This window comes from Diospyros lotus, chromosome 2 (assembly GCF_014633365.1).
Source record: "Diospyros lotus cultivar Yz01 chromosome 2, ASM1463336v1, whole genome shotgun sequence".
NCBI lineage: Eukaryota > Viridiplantae > Streptophyta > Magnoliopsida > Ericales > Ebenaceae > Diospyros > Diospyros lotus.
In genome coordinates, this window is record NC_068339.1 from 6,278,783 (window position 1) to 6,298,059 (window position 19,277).

Below are 19,277 nucleotides of genomic sequence, written 5' to 3' on the forward strand. Positions count from 1 at the left end.
TCATGCATCCGTGAATAACGGAAAGAACGGTGCTCCCAGTCAAATTTATGATGCCTTTTTCCACACAAGTCTTTGTTCTATCTAATATAAAGTAATTTCATTTTTTCTAATATAACACCCCCCCCCCCCCCCCCCCCCCCCCCCCCCAAAAAAAAAAAAAAAAAAAGAGGGTAAGAATAAATAAATTAGTTAATTAAAAAATTTAAAAGAAGAAGAAGAAGAAGAAAGAACAAGCAGAATTGTCATTTATGGAAGATGACATCAGTGGGGGAAGAAGCCACCGACCTTTGTTTCAAATATAATCTCCAAGGGGACATGAGGACAAGCTGTTATACATTCTACACATGGCAATTGCTTTAATCATGTTGGACTTGGCCGCATCCAATAGTGGATCCACCTGGACAGCCTTGTTGAAGCAGTACTTCGCTTCTTCCCATCTCCTCTCAGCAACAAATACAAGTCCCAGATTGTTATATGCAGGAGCATAGCCAGGCTGTAATTCAAGAGACCTCGTGTACATTGCCTTGGCACTTTCATATTGCTTTTGCTGCCGGTAGAAATTTCCAAGGTTGGAAAATATTGTGTGCGCTTGCTTAGAGGTTGCCAATGACAGAGCCCGCTTGTATACTTCTTCAGCTTGTGATGACTCTTCTGATAGTTGCAGTGAGATACCTATGGATGCAAACCAGGATGGCGTAACCATAAACTGATACTCAAGCAAACAGAACAAGTTACAGAGACGAGGAAAGGAAAAATATACAGGTAACAGTAAATAAATAAATAAAGTATAACGGAGCTGAACATACCAAGATTTGACCATGCATAGCTGCATTCCTTCAGACGTGCAACCGCAGCCTTCAGGTACTTCTGTGATGTTTTGAACCGTTGAGTACAAAGACTATGAAGGCCAAGTTGGTGCCATTGTACAGCATCATCTGGGTCCTCAGTTATTGCCTGATTGAAATGAAAATACAAAACCAGCAGAAATAAGAGTACTAGTTCCACATGAAATAATTGCCCGTATAACACTTCCTACGTGCTGTCATTTGTTACAACTTACGAGCCCATTTCTTGGGTTATGAACCTCATTAACCCACTCAAACATCTGAAGGCATTTTTCATCCAATTGTATTAAATACATAAGCACAAATTAATGTTGACATCAAAAAGTTCTCCACACAACAATCTCTTTCTTTTCATTCTACAACTTCACATATATTCAACTAGTGTTATCGCATGAAATTGGGGCACACGCTAACCATATTATTTCAGTAATTACAGATCATCATGACTATATTAGTTTTCTAGAATTTTAATTCTACAAACTAAGTTGTGCAGATCCTATTTTGATAAAAGTTGATATATATTCAACAAGTGGTATGGCATAAAATTGGCACATGCCAAACATATTGGAAAAAGGCCTATGATGATGAAGCGTAGCTATCAAACGTTTCTTTACCAAATTTTGGAAGTACAGAACAAACGAGCTAGTCAATAATTGCGAAAGGCAGCTAACAGATAGGAGAAGCAGTAAGTATTGTTGAGCTTTTGTCTAATCATGGAATCAAATCTAAAAATTGAGGAATATATTAACACCTTTTGCTGTATAAATGGGAGTTTATTCATCGAACCAGCTAAGGCAAAGAGATTATTGTAGCTTCAAAACTCAGAACCACAAATATTCATGCCAAATATATGCAACAAGTACTCAGGTTTTAATGAAAAAAATTCATGTTGTCCTAGTACAAATAAGAGAACAATAAATAGTAACCTGAGTTAAACTGTAGATGGCACGCTCTTCAACCTCAAGTAATTCGTTCTTCTCAATTTCAAATCCTGCTGCAATCTCATATTGGGCCTTATGAACCATAGCAAGCCCAGCCCACGCTATGGGAGGCACAATCAGAGCAGAATCTCCTTCTCTAAGTATGGAAGCCATTTCATTCCCAGCCCAGGAAAGTTGTTCAGTAGGATTTTGAGACCTTTCTGAATCCCTAATTCTATGGACTGCAACAGCATATCGCGTAGCCAGGCAATTGGGCTCCAATTTTGCTGCCTAATGAGTAATAATCATTAGAAATAAAACTTACTGAAGCCCTATTAAAGCAAACAAAAAGGACATCCAGGCTCCCTGCTTTTGAGGATTAGAAGAGGGTCATATTTGTATGTAGCCTTCCTTGCTTATTTGAAAAGAGACTAATTCCACAACTTAAACCCATGACCTTCCAGTCACAAAGCAATGAGCTTACAGCCATCTACCAAGGCTCACCTTAATTACTAAAACAAATAGAAAAATAAAACAGAAACACACAAAAATTGGACATATGGAGTTAGATTATCTCCTGCTACTCCAACATCATAAGAAAAGGCATGAATATAATAGAAGGCAGAAACTAAGCTCCCAGCTGTTGAAACATCCCACAAGAACAATTACTACCAAAACCTTGACCAAAACAAGTAATTTGAGAAGGGAAGAGATGACTGTAGAGCAATAACCTTCTCCAAGCACCTGCTGGAACTTTTATGATCACCGGTCATATAATATGTATTAGCAAGATTTGCCCACAAATGTGCTGCTTTTGGATCCAATTTTACTGCTGCTAATAAACACTCCTTTGCAACATTGGCAGCAGTAATCTCATCAAGTGAAGCCCCTTCACCAGCATTTGCTCCAGCACCTGGACAATAAGTAGGAGTTGCCTTATGCTTTTTAATATTCCAAAATGATAAAGATAAGGAAATATAAAGTGACACATTGTAATTAAATAGAATTAAATCAACAAGATCATACCTGCAATAACTGCACCATATTTACACAAAAGAACAGCTGCATAGTTGACTAAAGCAGCAGGGTGGTTCTGATCTTTCAATACCAAATTTTGAAAACATTTGGCTGAGAGCTCCAAATTTCCACTGGAAGATACGTATCACAGTAACAAGTCTGAGTATCAACAAAACAATGAGGTAGCATATAAAAGCCCTTAACACGCCCTCTGTCCAGAATCCACTTTACTATAATTGCTAATAGGCTTGTTATAGCCACAGTATAACAATTAACCGAATTGCTTCAATGCCTCTTTTTTTCCTTAAAGAGTAGCAAAGGTGGCAATGTCTGGCCAAAGCATGTGGGTCATGGTGAATAATGCCATTCCCAGTTACCAGAGATGAGAAATGCTAGGACTTATAGAATAAGAAAACCAAAAAAAGTAGCTACATGGTAAATGAAGTAATGATATTGAAAATATTTATTTATCAATAAGTAAGAAATGAAGATAATGTTCAAGACCCAAGCATGAAAATGCAGCCCCAATCTAGAGGCAGCCATTTTGTGAAACAATTAAAAGAATAACAAAAACAACATACCAAGCCTTTATCCCACAATGTGGGGTTGGCTACATGAATTCTACTTGTCCAATCATTTCTATCTATGGTTTTATCTTTTATAAGGCCCTTATAACTAATATCCTACCTAAGGGTCTCCCACAAAGTTTTTTTTGGTCTTCCTCTTATCTCTTTTGCTAAATACTTATTCCATTCATCCACTCTTCTCACAAAAACCTCTATTGGTTTTTTTCTCACATGACCAAATCATCTTAATTTTGTCTCACACACTATCATTAAATAGGAGCCACTCCATCCTTTATATGAATAAACTCATTTCTAACTTTATCTTTTCTTGCATAGGTGCACATCTATCTTAGCATCTTCATCTCCATTTGTCAAGACCCTAGGGTGTATGGTAGCTTACAGTAGGGTTGAGTGTAGTAAATTATTCCTCAAGAGTAGTTAATTATATTACGTTGTTAGCAGTAGTTATTTTACTTGTATTTTATGTCAAGCTGTTAAAGTAGCTATATAAAGCTACTAGGGCTATTGTAGAGGCCAAAGGGATTATTCAGAAATATCAATTGAATCTTTTGATTTCCTCTCTTGAAACACTCTCTCGCTCTCTGGGATTTGTCTGCTTCTCTCCCTCAGCTTCTCTTTCTCTCTTTCTCCCTCTCGATTCTCTCTGCTCCTCCCTCTTGATCTCCCTGTTTATTTCGCCTCCTGCTTTTCTCTCTCTTTCTCTAATTTTGCCCTAATTCTTCCTAAAATCTGTCGTAATTCTCTGTTGAAACCCTAGATGAACCCTAGGATCCTAACAATTTGGTATGACAGCCGATCAATTCTCGACTGTGTTTCTGTTGCGGCTCAGATTTGAAGGCGTGTGAAGGTGAAGTAGACCCAGGCAATTTCAGCTGTTGTTCTGGAGCAACTGGATCTAGGTCATTGCAAGTAATAAAGGCAATTTAGTGAAACTGAGAGTTGGTGATTCACAAGAAGTTGCAATGAGAGCCAATCAAATTCTCAAGAAGCTGAAATTAGGAAGGCAAGGGTCCTTAGCTACTGCATCATAACTAAGATAGAGGAATTTTGGTGAATTTGGAAGCGGATAGTATGCGAACTTGAAGGCTGAACAAACTTGATCAGGTTTAGGAGGTATCAAAGTTGCATAGCGAATTAGGCTTACGGAATTTTAAGTAGCGATTGTTTTAGAATCAACTGATTTTCAGGAGATTGTTTAGAGCTGTGAGCCTTGGCCTTAGATCTAGACTCAATTGGAAACAACAATGAAGACGAAGCTTGATAACGCAATCGATCAGATGCGCAACCAACTTCGCGAGGAAGTAAGAGGTATACTCGATGAAATTGACAAGCAACTTCGCAAACAAATGCCGAAGTTCATGATAATGATCACTAGACAGAATTAAGTTAGACTACTTGCTTGTTTGCTTTTTAGAGAATATTCAAATCCAAATATTATAAGGAAGTGACCAGATCCTGTGATTGGTGGAAATCCTTACTCTCCTCAAAGGAATGGGTCAAATCTTGTTTCAGACGGAGATCCATACTTTACTCGTCCGTGGAATTAGAACTCCATTGTCAAATCTCTGGGTTCAACTCAGAGAGATGAAACTGTTCTTACAAAAAAGGATGTTGGAATGTCTAAGGAAGAAAATAATAATAAGAAAGACGTCGTTAATGAAGCATTACAGCCTCAGGAGTTCCTTGAAATGAAGCAATCTAAGGAGAAGTCAAGATTATGGAAAAATGATTCACTGCTTGCCTCCGATTTTGAGCAGAAGAAGTCTTTTGATTTAGGCAGTATTAACAAGGAAGATGACTATAACAACAATGTCAACAACAATAACAATAATCCAGGAGATTTGATCTAGGATGTTTGGATAAAAGAAGATTCAAAGGAACAAACTAATTCCTTTGAAAATGAAGTTTTTGATGAAGATGTTCTAGATGATATTCTCGGAAGTTCAAAACAAAAGATGATTGATGCAGTCAATCAAGTGAAATGAATGAATGGAGGCAATAGAGACTTTCTAGAGTTGGAGATAAACACATCTGGATCTTTAGGATCTAAAATTGATTCAGTTTTTCACAATGAGATACATGCTCAATCAATTTCTAAAATCAGCAGCGTTGAGGTGAATTCGACTGCAGTGATTGAGAAATATGCCCCTACTAAGAGGTTGTAAAAGGAAAATGAGAAAGTATTTGATGAAGTGACAAAGAATATTGTTCCATTGCCTTTGATTCCGGAGAAGGTTGGTGATTCCTTAGCTTTGGTTAAAAAACAGGTAATAAGAAAGTTAAAACAGCTCTAGCAAGAGAATAACTTATTGCTGACATGAAAGATTCTGATTCTGAATAGTATGACAGTATTGACATCATTTCAAAAGATGCAAGCCAGATTTTAGAAGGTGCAAACCAATTTTTGGTGTTGAATTTAATAGAGGTAACTAAAGAAGGTGTTTCAAGAGAGCAGGACATACTCGCTGAAAAGAGAGACGTTAATTTCTCTTTCAATCATAAGATGGAGACAATAAGAGAGATGGATGTCGTGCTTGTTCTGCATGACAGGATTTTGAATATAAGAACTTTGATTGCTAGGCCTCCAGAATTACAATTAATCAAGGCATGTCCTCGTGTGTGATCCTTATTGATGACTATTACAGGTCAAAGAAGAAGCTACAGTCAGTGTAGCATCCTTGGGAAGTCTCTTGAGAGTTATGATCCTAATAGGAATTCTCTCAGAAATAAGCAAATTCAAAGTTTTAAGGAATTTTGGAAACAGTTTGTAGCTGGAGGAAAACTAAGGGAAATAGCTAAGGAAGGAAAAATTTTTGCTATTGAGAACAAAGCTCCAACTGCCTTGTTCTTCCTCACTCCAGTTGGCCAATTAGGATTTCTGTCAACTATACTGGAGGATGGATTGATGACTGGAATTAGTGTTGTAGTAACTCCTAGTTTTGATGCTCTCAAACAACTTTTTCCTGATTATCCGAAGTGAGTCTACATTTCTCAATTGCTACATCTAAAGGTTATTACAGATATTTTTGCAGTAGAGAATGACAGTTGGTCTGTCCGGAATCCATTAATTGCAGCCACGGATGTGTGTCTGACATCCTTACTTGCACTAGATGGTGATGAAATATTAAAGGAAGTCACGGTCCCAGTTAGCCAATCCTCCGAACGCCAAACAGCCAACATCAAAGGAGCTGTGATGGGGAAAAATTGTGTGAATAGCAGTTGGCAGGCTTCAGCTGCTAACTATGACAAAAAGAGAGTGATCGATTCTGGTTTTGTTCCAATCAATGAGTAGATGAGAGCTATTGACAATTTGTTATGCTTACAGAGTTTTTTAGAATTTCTCCATCCAAGTTGTGGAAGAGCGAGAAGAAAAAAAGAGCTAAGATTGGAAATCGGCAACATTCCTAAGCTATTTACAACATTACTACTCCACCTTCCTAAAGAGTTGTCTTATGAGGTCTTGCCTTGCTTGAGGACAAGAAATATTTTAAGGCGGAGAGAAATGTCAAGACCCTAGGGTGTATAGTAGCTTACAGTAGGGTAGAGTGTAGTGGATTTTTCCTCAGGAGGAGTTAATTCTATTATGTTGGTAGCAATAGTTATTTTACTACGTGTATTTTCTGTAAGCTGTTTAATTAGCTATATAAAGCTTCTAGGGCTGTTGTAAAGGGATTTTTCAAAAAATATCAATTGAATTTTCTGATTTCCTCTCTTAAAACACTTTCTTGCTCTTTGGGATCTCTGTCTCCCTCAGCTTCTCTTCCTCTCTTTCTCCCTCCCAATTCTCTCTGATTCTCCATCTATTCTCCCTCTCGACCTCCATGTTTCTCCCGCCTCCTACTTTTCCCTCTTTTTCTCTAATTCTACCCTAATTCTCTGTTGAAACCCTAGGCGAACCATAGGATCCTAACACCATTATGCTCATATCTTGCATATATCAGTGCTTTCTGCCCAACATTATACATCATACAATATGTTAGCATATATTTGTATATAATTGTATTAGCATGAGGGTATTTATGTAATTCACATAGTTATATATTCTCATATATATATATATATATATAACATACTCAATAGCGTACAGTCTTACATTGATTTATGCATTTTTACACAATAAAGTTGGCTTTGTAATTGTCTTACAAAATTTCCCTTCTTAACTCTAATAGAATCTTACTGTCACATAAAATGTTGCATGCATGTTTCCATTTTAACCATCATAACTTATTAATTCTATGGGTAACATCCACATAAATCTCCCCATCTTTACAAATGATTGATCAAAAATATCTAAAATGATATTTTCTTCGTATGACTTGCACTTCCAATTTTACCATAACATCAAGTCCGGATAAAAGAGGAGGGTTGTGTTAAGTAGCCGACAACCAAAGTAAAACCTAATCGGATCCAAAACATGAACTCTAAACAAACTATGAAAAATCGTTGGGACGTAACCCTTCATAGCGACGCACTACACTGTCCGTGTGTAGTGTCAAGTAAGCTAGGACCACTGCATTGGCGCCCGGATGTAGTGATAAATGAGCAAGGGTCCTCGCATTTGCTTGGATGAATGCGAGTAAAGAAGTTAGTCCAAAATCAAAACCAAAATCAAATTCAAAGTCAAAGCCAAAGCTAAAATGAAAATCATAAATTAAGGATTGCGTCATGGAACATAGGAACATTAACAGGCAAAGCTATGGAAGTGATAGATGTGATGATTAGGAGAAATATTAATATTATGGGCTTTCAAGAGACAAGATGGGTAGGGAAAAAAGCAAAAACTTTATCAGAAACTGGATATAAAATATGGTACACAGGAAATGATCGAGCGAAAAATGGAGTGGGGATTATTATGGATAAAAGCTTAGTAGATGAGATAGTGGATGTAAAGAGAATAGGGGATAGGATTATTATGGTAAAAGTTGGTTTAGAAAGAATGATTATGAATATCTTTAGTATATATGCACCACAAGCGGGGTTAGGTGAGGGATAAAAGTAAAATTCTGGGAAGACCTAGAGGGACTCATACAAATGATACCAAGAGGAGAGAAAGTGATTACAGGAGGTGACTTCAATGGTCACGTGGGTAGAAACGGAAACAGCTATAGAGAGGTACATAGAGGGTATGGATTTGGAAAAATTAATAATGAGGGTAAGTCTATTTTAGATTTTACTATGGCATATGGGCTTATCGTAACCAATACTAGATTCAAAAAACGGAACGACCACTTAATCACATATAAAACTGTCACATCAAGCACACAAATAGATTACTTTCTCATGAGACAAGAGGATCAGTTATGTTGTAGGGATTGTAAGGTGATACTGGGGGAGTGTTTGACTACTCAACATAGACTTTTGGTACTTGATGTCCAAGTAAGAAACTGGAAGAGAAAAAATCACATAAAATAAAATCCAAGAATTAAGTGGTGGGATTTAAAAGGGGAGGAACAATTAATCTTCAAAGAAAAATTAAGGGGTAGAAGGGAATGGATCGAAGAATGACAGGCAAACCAAATGTAGAGGGAAATGGCTACTACCCTGAAAAGTACGACAAAGGTAGTCCTTGGAGAGACAAATGGTAGAGACCCAAACCTTAAAAGAGTCTTAGTCGTGAAATGAAGAGGTACAATTGAAAATTAGAAATAAGAAAACTTTCTATAAGGCTGTATATCAGTGCAACAATGAAGAAAACCTAAAAAATTATAAAGAAGCGAAAAAGACAGCAAAAAGAGTTGTTAGTGAAGCATGATCAAAAGCATATGAGAATCTATATAAACGACTTGATACAAAAGATGGAGAAAGGGATATATATAAATTAGTTAAAGCAAGAGAAAGAAAAACAAGGGATCTAAATCAAGTGAAATGCATACAAGATAAAAACCAAAATGTATTACTAAATAAGGGAGCAATTAAGGAGAGATGAAAGGATTATTTTACAAAATTATTCAATGATGGTGGAGACATAAGAATTAGGTTAGGACATCTTAGTAACTCCGAAGGGAACGTGAGCTATACATTTTATCGATGCATAAGTTCAAAAGAAATAAGGCAAGCAATAAAAAAAATGAAAAATCATAAGGCGATAGGATCGGATAATATACCAATAGAAGCATGAAAATTCACGGGAGAAAAGGGCATGTCCTGGCTAACGAAATTATTTAACACGATCCTTAAATAAAAAAAGATGCCAAATGAATGGAGGAAGAGTACTCTGGTTCCTATATACAAGAACAAAGGAGATGTTCAAAACTGTGAAAATTACAAAGGAATTAAGTTAATGAGCCATACCATGAAACTTTGGGAGAGAGTAATAGAGCAGAGACTCAGAAAAGAAACAGACGTATCAGAAAATCAATTTGGTTTCATGCCTAGTAGGTCAACAATGGAAGCTATATACCTACTGAGCCACCGAATGGAAATGTATCAAGATCATCAGAAAAACTTACATATGGCGTTTATAGATCTAGAAAATGCCTATGATAGAATTCCTAGAGAAGTATTATTAAGGGTTTTAGAAAAGAAAGGAGTTCAAATAGTCTATATACGACCCCTTAAGGACATGTATCATAGTGTGGAGACAAGGGTCAGAACATGCGAAAGGGATACTGAATCGTTTAAAATTATAATGGGACTGCATCAAGGTTCTGCACTAAGTCCATACTTATTTGCTTTAGTAATGGATGAACTCACTAAACACATTTAGACAGAAGTGCCACGGTCTATGTTATTTGCAGATGACATAGTGTTGGTGGATGAAACAAAAGAAGGAGTGAACACTAAGCTTGAGTTGTGGAGAAACAATTTAGAATCTAAGGGATTCAAATTAAGTAGAAGGAAAATAGAATATATGGAATGTAAATTTAGTAAGAATGCAAGAGTGGAAGATGTTATAATAAAATTGGAAGACCAAAGCATACAAAGAAAATATCGTTTTCAATATTTGGGATCAATGATTCAAAAAGATGGAGAAATTCACGAGGATGTCACGGATAAAATTAAGATAGGTTGGCTAAAATGGAGAAATGCATCGGGGGTATTATGTGATGGTAAAATCCTATTAAAACAGAAAGAAAAATTCTATAGGACAATTATAAGACCAGTTTTGTTGTATAGCCCAAAATGTTGGACAGTTAAATACCAGCATGAGCAAAAGACGAGCATAGTGGAGATGAGGATGCTAAGATGGATGTGCAGCCATACAAGAAAAGATAAAATTAGAAATGAGGTTATTCGTAATAAGGTAGGAGTAGTGCAAATCGAGAAGAAGATGAGAAAGACTAGACTAAGATGGTTTGGTCATGTGAGAAGAAGACTAAGAGACGCTCATGTGAGGGGAGTTGATGAAATTGAACAATTAATCAAAAAAAGAGGTAGAGACAGACCCAATAAGACTTTAAGAGAGACATTAAAGTTTGATATGAAGTGTATGGGCCTAAATGAAGATATGACAAAAGATAAAAATACATGAAAGTCTAGAACCCATGTAGTCGACCCCACATAGTGGGATGAAGGCTGGATATGTTGTTGTTGTTTATCATCTTACACACTTTTATTTTTACTTAACTCATAGACCATGTGTTTTCATTCTACTTAATTTAAAACCCTTAGATTCTAAAAGGTTACTCCATATCTCAAGTTTGGTATTTATGCCTTCTTTTGTCTTATTGACCAACACAATGTCATCTGCAAGATTGCAAATAACATACACCATGACACCATCTAGTCTCATCTTCATCAAATCCTTGGATGCCACCATTCAACATAAATACCTTTTTAACATTTCTTTCTTGAGGTTGGCTTTGGCTAGGGAAGGGAGGGTGAGATCTCAATATCCCAAAGGTCACAAGCTTCATGAAATAGCTATGAAAGAGATTCAATGCTCTTCCAAGCTGGAACATTTGCAAGAAACAAAAGTGGATTCATAATTACCATGAAACCTCTTTATTCATGTTCACCATATTGACTTTATGAAAATGGAATCTAAGCTCACGTAAATCTAATGACAATTTCTTAAAATATTTTCTTGATGTCTTCAAAAATCTACAAACAAAATGTTGTGCAATAAAGTATCAACATATGCAAAATACGAGTGAAACAAAGATGATGATGGTACAATTGATGTGTAGGCTACATAAGTAAAGATAAAATTAGAAATGAAGTTATTTGAAATAAGGTCGGAGAAACACCCACGAAAGATGTGTAAGACATGATTTAGATGGTTTTTCATATGAGAAGACAAAAAATACAGACTCTTGGTTGGACAGTAGATGGAATAGAATGGGTTTTTAGTAAAAGAGGTAGAGGAATACCAAGAAAAATTGGTCGGAAACTCTTAAGTATGATATGAGTTATAAGGGCCTTACAGAAGATAAGGCCATAGATAGAAATGATTGGTGAGCTAGAATTCACGCAACTAACCTCACATAATGGGATTAAGACTTGATATGTTATTGCTTTGTTTAAATCCTTACATGTACTTTATCTGTCAATATGTTTCTTTGTATTATTTTATTTTTAAATTTTACCAATAATTTGAGGTGTAGGACATCTATATGATAGGAAAGAAACATTGCTAAGAACACAAAATAATTTTTAATAAGAACAGTATTTTCATTTTTGTTTATATAAATTGATCAAATAATACGTATCAATGGATACCTGCTACCAGATGGAGCAGGGATGTTAAATTAAAGACATTACCCAATGGGGACAGTGTTAGGGACAAGAATACAAGAACAAGGATGGGGAAGGGGTCTTGGTCCAAACCTAGCCCATTGCTATACCTGATGACTATCATATACGTATCAATGGATACCTGCTACCAGAGGGAGCAGGGATGTTAAATTAAAGACATTACCCAATGGGGACAGGGTTAGGGACAAGAATACAAGAACAAGGATGGGGAAGGGGTCTTGGTCCAAACTTAGCCCATTGCTATACCTGATGACTATCATTACATAATTGTTCTCCCAAGGTTCTCTAAATACCATTGCTACTAGTATTCTGATTCATCAGAACATTGTTTCAACATTACTATATTTAAATCATTCAATAATTTAACTAGTATTTGAATCAATTTATAATCACCTACTATTAAAAGTTAGCACCTCTCATTAGGTTCTCTTTGTACTTTAAGCATGATAAAGTAAACATGAAGCACCACAAACAAGTTCTAGAATATCCACCAGTAAAAATTGGGTATACCTCAGCATTTTGGTATATGCTATATACTATCACTTTTAACATAAAGTAGCAATTCATCCCTTTTTTATTAATTCCAAATGACTCCCCATTTTATCTACCACATATAGGCTATGGCAATTAATAAAGGTGCCTTAGATAACAATCTGTGTAATTCTCAAGCTTCTAGTAGAAGCATCCTTTTTTCTTTTTTTCCTTTTTTTTAAAGAATAAACATGTCCTTATTTCGTTTCATGTTTGCTTTTCCCCTTCCATACTTGTGAGTCACTAGATCATTCAGAATGCAGAAGCTTAAAGGGAAGAGTAAAACACAAGCATAAAAGGAAAGATATGATGCTTCCTTACCTTTGAAGGTAGGCAATCCCAAGGTTTCCAAGGCAATCCAAGTTGTCAGGAACAATAGATAACAAAGATGACAATACTGAGACAGCATTCTAAGGAAAACCATATAGAACATATTAGTTAATGAAAAAACAAGTAAACAAATTCTGCCTACAGAATATGAAACAAAGGTAGTTTTTACCTGCAAATGACCAGTTTTCAGCAGTATCATGCCTAGAGTATTCCAAACAGATGCCTGTCTAATATCTGATTTCATTGACTCCTTCAACTTACAAAGAATTTCCTCTAGCTCTTTAGGGTCAAATTCTTTTTCAGAACTACTATCCCCTGAACTTCCTAGCATAAGGCACTACAGAGGAAGGAAAGGTTCATTTCAGATTGACCACTAAAGCCATTCACTCCATTCATCGACGGCATTAAGGAGAATACCTACTCATTCATAATGGCAATACATCAATGTTTTAATAACTAACACACCTGTGCATGGTGAATCTGAACCAAAGAAAGGAACTCCGGCCGGTCAATCTCTTCTTCATTGCGAAGTAAGATCTCTTCTGCCTTCTCATATGCTAAGACTGCCTAAACACATGCTTCTCTCTAAACAAATCCATGTTGAAACCAAAGCATGTACTATAACTAAACAAAAGAGACAGGGAGGATTATAGACCTACCTTTTGTGGCTGACCCATCCGTTGATACATTAAGCCTAGTATAAAGTGAGCATGAGCATTTTTTGGCATCTTCCTTGCAACATGTACCAATCCCTACACGCATTCACTACATTGGTAAGATCACAAATTTAATTTGAAATTATATTATGAAATATGTACATTCCATAAATTTAATCCTTTGCCTATTAATCATAGAAATATGTGCAAGCAATCTTTTTCTCTTTTTTCCTCTGTTACCAAACTGATTGGCAGAAAATGGTATATTATCATGCAACTGTAGGCCAATACTACACATATTTGAAGACATATGCATGTGCTAATTTTATCTGCAATAATGGGCTAGAAAATCTCACTGAATAACCTATGTGAAATGCCATATAGTTTAGTATCTTTATGAAACAATCTAAAAATCAGAAAAGGGAAGAATAGCGGTGTAATTGTTGTTAGATAATAACTTCTCCGATTGACATGATAATGAATTGTAACCAGTATGACAATTTGAATAATGTGCATTTGGAAAGTGCACCAGGAGAAAAACGAAATCACAAAAGCACATCTAATGCATGAAAAAGGAAAACAAAAGCAAAAGCCTGAGACAAATTAGTTGAAGGGATTCCAGCAGTACTTACTGTTTTAAGGCTGCTCACTTTTTCCTCACGTGATGAAGAAACCCCTTGACCATGCTGATCTGCATCAGCATCAGGAACACAGTCGAGAGGGTACTCTACCTTACTAGCTCTTGAACGACATTTGGCTGATTTTTTCAAAAGTTTTTCCTCTCCTTCAGCAACATCAGCATCTTTGCTCATGAAACTGCATTTATCTTGACTACTTCCGGCATTATCCAACCTAGGCACCACAAAGGAACTATGTCAAAAATCATATTCAGTAATAGTTAATAAAGCATGTTCAAACTACAATTGACCTTATTGTGAGAACAGTACAGTTGAAGGCACAAATTCCAGTCACCATGACCGACATGTGAATGTAAACACTCCTATTTGGTGACTTAATGTGGCCCACATTATCACCAATTTTGAAAAGATAATTATATATTTTAGATTATTTTTCTTACAAGCAATTATTTGAGATGTTTGGTGAGATGGAACTTTTTCTTAAAACTTCAATATGAAGGATTTGGGTGAAGTTTCGATTGTTGTTGGCATAGAAATTTACAGATATAGAAATCGGAGGTCTTTAAGAACAGAATATAGATATTGTACCACACCAATGCTAATCTAGTTGATTATATAGGGTGTTTCATTTCAGTTAAAATACTAGTTGATATCCAACAGTACCAAAATTACTAGATAACAGTTCCTTAACCCAAGGGACACAGCAGTCCTAACTCCCTATTACACATAGGGATGCAAGTCTTGCATCCTTGTGTGTATAAATATTCGTAAAATATATAGCATATAATGCATACATAAGTACATGCTATATCCTATAATGTTGTAAATATATTGTATTGTTTAAATACATCATAACAAAAAAGAATTCAATTTCCAAAGTATTTTTAATACAAATAATTTTTTTTATTTTATATTTTTATGTGTTAGATCATCAATTGTACAATTTAATTTCCTGTGTAATTTGAATATTGATTTGAACATGTTGTTATATTGCAGTTTAAATTATTTGTGTGTGATATATTTTTGTAATAGCGTAAGTTTTATATACTTTTGTCATTGTATATATAAAATTTATTATACTTGAATATGTTTTTTATAATATGTATTACTAATTTATTATAGAAACGTATCTAAATATAGTACCTTGAATTGGTACTATACCAAAGGAAAATCTGGTACATCGTTTGACAGAACATTGATCACCATGTTAAAGACTATCCCAAAAAGAGCATTTAAATTTTTTTGAAAAATCTAAGATAAAATTTTATGCTCATAATCCAACTCCCATTATTAAGGGAGATAAATGTAATATGAATTAGCGTCCACAAGCTGATTTGCAATGAGAACAAATGCAAAATATCCCTTATGCATCATTAATTGGGAGTTTGATATATGCATGGGTTTGCACAAGACTTAATCTTGCATTTGCCATAGGAATGAAAAAAACATAATAATAATCCAGGCATGAAAGATTAGAAAGTTGCTAAGAAAATCGTAGGGTACTTGCACAGAACTAAGAATTCTACACGCATATAAACCTTCTGAATATGATTGGCTACACGGATATAAATACTGTTAAGATGAATAAACACACGAAAGTTAGGGTATATTCTCCTTCTTCCTAGAGTAGCTATATCTTAGAAGAGTACTAACCAACTATTGTTGCATCATCTACCATGGGGGAAAACAATCATTACATGCCATAAAGCCACAACATAAGAATTACAGTTAAGAAATTTCATGTCTAGTGTCGAGATTGTCAATTTTATAATGAGAATTATGAAGAGTTTTTGTGATAATGTAACTGTTATTGTCTTATCTAAGAATAATAGAAATGCAAGTTGAAGCAAGCATACTGACATACAGTACTTCTTGTAAGAGAAGATATTAAGAAACAAGAAATGACTACTAAGCATATAATATTTCACCTAATGGTTGTGGATCCCATAACGAAAGTATCGCCAGCAAAATTTCTGTGCATCATGTGAAGTACATGGTCTTGTTTGAATTTTTGTTTTGATCTCTTTTCTACCTTATTGTATGAACATGCATTATTTCTTAAAAAATGAAGTACTTGCTTGTCCACATACAATTGTTTGTTTATATTCATGGGGATATATAAAAGACCAAACTCAATTAGCTAATTAAGGCTTATTTAGTTTAGTTTCTCTTAAAAGGGTAATGTACATTGTAATATAGAGAAAGAATTATTCATTATTTAGAATATGATCACTATGATTTGTGTACAGTATTCTTTATTGGATAAAAGCATTTGAATACAGTATAAAACTATTTTTTGGCTAACCATTAAGTAATCAACATATAAGCCAAGTGGGAGAAGGTAAGCACATCCCATTTGGAGACTTAATAATATCACCAATTTTGAAAATACTATTCTCATATTTTGAATAATTTAAAAAATGATTAAAGGTAATTATCTAAAGTTGGTTCTATCATATAAAATAGTAGGATACAGTTATCCTTGATGGGAGTAGTTTCTGTTTATCTAAAACTGTAGGTTCCTAATTTTGCATATAAATTGAACATGTGTCACTCCCATCAGACACACGAGTGATAGGCATAAGTCGGAAAACTTACCAAGTATTTTTTAGAGATCTTTAAGCAAATTCAAGCCAAAGTTGTCAAACCCTCTTTTACAATTTATTATTAAAAAGAGAAAAGAAAAAAAGCTAGGTCTGACACAAAGATTTTCTGGTTAATCAACTATAGCTGGAGGTATCAAGCAAGAAAAAGAAAAAAAAACTATGGCTGGAGTTCGATTTATTGTCTATCTGTATATGTTTTATTCAAGTAACGAATTTGCACATTAATTTTTCGAACCAAAACAAAAAAAACAAACAAACAAACAAAATTTCCCTTATACACCAGGTAAGCAAATTGGCACTGACATACACTTGAAACCCTAGGACGCTTATAACATCTACAAGTCTCTCTGCGACCAGAAGTCCAAAAACAAAGTATCTGCTCAGAAAGCCTAAACATATTTGAAGGACTCAAATTTCTTTTCCCTTCCTCGGCATTTCTCCAGCTAGCCCTAAGCAAGGAACGTACTCCACCAAAAAGATTAAGACAGAAAAAAAGACAAGAGATTGAAAAAACAAAACCGCATATTCAAAATACAATTAACGAGAAAATGAATAGATGGGGCGGAAGCAGAGTAAGGTCACCTGGACTGATCGAGGGGAAATGAATCGGCGGCATCGGATTCAGGGGGATCAACATTAAGGTCAGCTAAAACGACGACTTTAGGGGCCACCGCCGGCCTCTTCCAGCTCTCGTCGCTGGAGTTCTCCGCCTTCGGAAGCTGCAATTCCGCCATTGCGAACCTTCGCACTGGAGAGAACAAAACCTAACGGTATATATATAGGTTGCGGGCAAGTGGTAAAAGTGATGCTCTTCATCCCGGTGACCTTTTCCCATCTTTTACTTCAACACCAGTGAAGGACAGAGTATCAAGTCTTTTTCTTTTTTTGATGCACACTGTCAAAAGTCTTTTTAGTTTCTACTTCAGCCGGTTTATTTTTGTTGGATTTTTAAGAACTTTTTAAAATATGATTTGATTTGTAAATTTTAATATATATATTTATATATTTATGTATATGATTTAGAATTTAGTTTCAATGCTCTATAAAAGAATGGAACTAAGCGGTCAAAAGTAATATTATATTATATATTTACCAAAAAATATATTTTTTCTTAAAAGATATTTTATTGATGGTACTTAGATCTATCAATATTTAGTACTATTGATGCGAAAACATTGTTAGGAAATTGATTGATAAGAGTCGTTAGTTGGTTATAAAAGTTTTTTTTAAAACTGTACCTAAGTAATACTGGGACATATCCCAAACATAACACAAACAAACAGATAAAAGTTAACACATACAAGGTACAGAAACTAGACCTCCACAATAGAGAGACCCACAACCTAGCACCTAAAGGACTCTACCAAATGCATTTCATAGGGAGATGCCAAATATGAAAAAAATGCCAACCCCTTAAAAGATTGCGAAAACTAGATAATAGGGAAATGGTTTCAAACTGCATTCTGGATCAAATGCGTCAACTAAAACTGTGCACGTTCTTGACCACGAAAACATGTATTATTATGCTCACACCATAAGAAATAAGCTAACCCTTGAACCCTTGCCTTTCCATTGGCTAGAAGCCCACAACACTCTTTGATTCCAGACAATCTTTCTTTGATGGCCAGCCAAATGATGAAGGCATGCATTGGGATCCTTGAGTTATGCCACACCAAAGAATGCCAAGGAACCCTATCTAGATGAGATGATAAGGCTTGAAGTGCTAAGCCAACTGAGAAAACCCCATCATTTCCTCGCATCCACTGCAATAAGTTTTCTTGATCCACCAACATAGGGGGATCAAGACTCTGTTGGAAAATTCACAATGATTATCAAGATTCACTCACATAACTCTGTTGGAAAATTCACATTTCCCTAGGGCTAACACCAATCCCTATCCTCAATGATTATCAAGACTTTAGCTTTTATAGATAACTCCATTTGCCTGGGTAATTGTCTGGGAATAAAGCTCAATCAAGATTCCTAGAGGATGCTATAGATCATACCAAAGGAAGACCTTTTCCTCATTACCAATGTGCCATCGAAAATGCCTATGGGCTATATCACAGATCAGGATAAGCTTTCTCCAATGTCAAGGGCAAGAGTATGGCATATGGAGAATCCAGAAACATCGACCCTACACGCGATAAGAGTGAACTCATTGAATCCATAAAGACTCTTGGGTGTTTTATAACAGATGTCAAATGAGTTTAGCAACCAAAGCTTGATTCTACACAAAAAGAGACTTTATACCCAACCTTCTTTGTAATACATGGGAATAATTTGAGGATAAAGATGATATTTGATAAAGGGCATAAATGGAATTGTGGGAAAAATAAGACTATAGGACACACTAACACAGCTTTGGACGACCGAATTTACCTCAGACCCTAGATAATTAAGAAAAATGGTATAGTATCATCGAGTAGAATAAATTATAATTTTTGGTG

At 35.4% G+C, this 19,277-nt stretch overlaps 1 protein-coding gene across 2 annotated transcripts; it reads right to left on the bottom strand.

The window, feature by feature from the left end:
* Positions 1-218: 218 nt before the first annotated feature.
* Positions 219-17,665, bottom strand: LOC127795053 (probable UDP-N-acetylglucosamine--peptide N-acetylglucosaminyltransferase SEC). Of its 2 annotated transcripts, none has more exons than XM_052326482.1 (11): positions 17,410-17,661; positions 14,216-14,435; positions 13,587-13,679; positions 13,393-13,494; positions 13,097-13,264; positions 12,919-13,007; positions 2,792-2,913; positions 2,497-2,678; positions 1,772-2,056; positions 807-954; positions 219-672 (listed from the first exon to the last, which is right to left on the bottom strand). In XM_052326482.1, exons 1-11 carry the CDS (start codon positions 17,559-17,561, stop codon positions 293-295), a joined length of 1,941 nt encoding a protein of 646 aa, XP_052182442.1. In that variant the 5' UTR covers positions 17,562-17,661; the 3' UTR covers positions 219-292. The 2 variants fall into 2 exon arrangements, with proteins under 2 accessions (XP_052182442.1, XP_052182443.1); XM_052326483.1 differs by having other exon boundaries at positions 486-706; positions 17,410-17,665.
* Between the last annotated feature and the right edge of the window lie 1,612 nt (positions 17,666-19,277).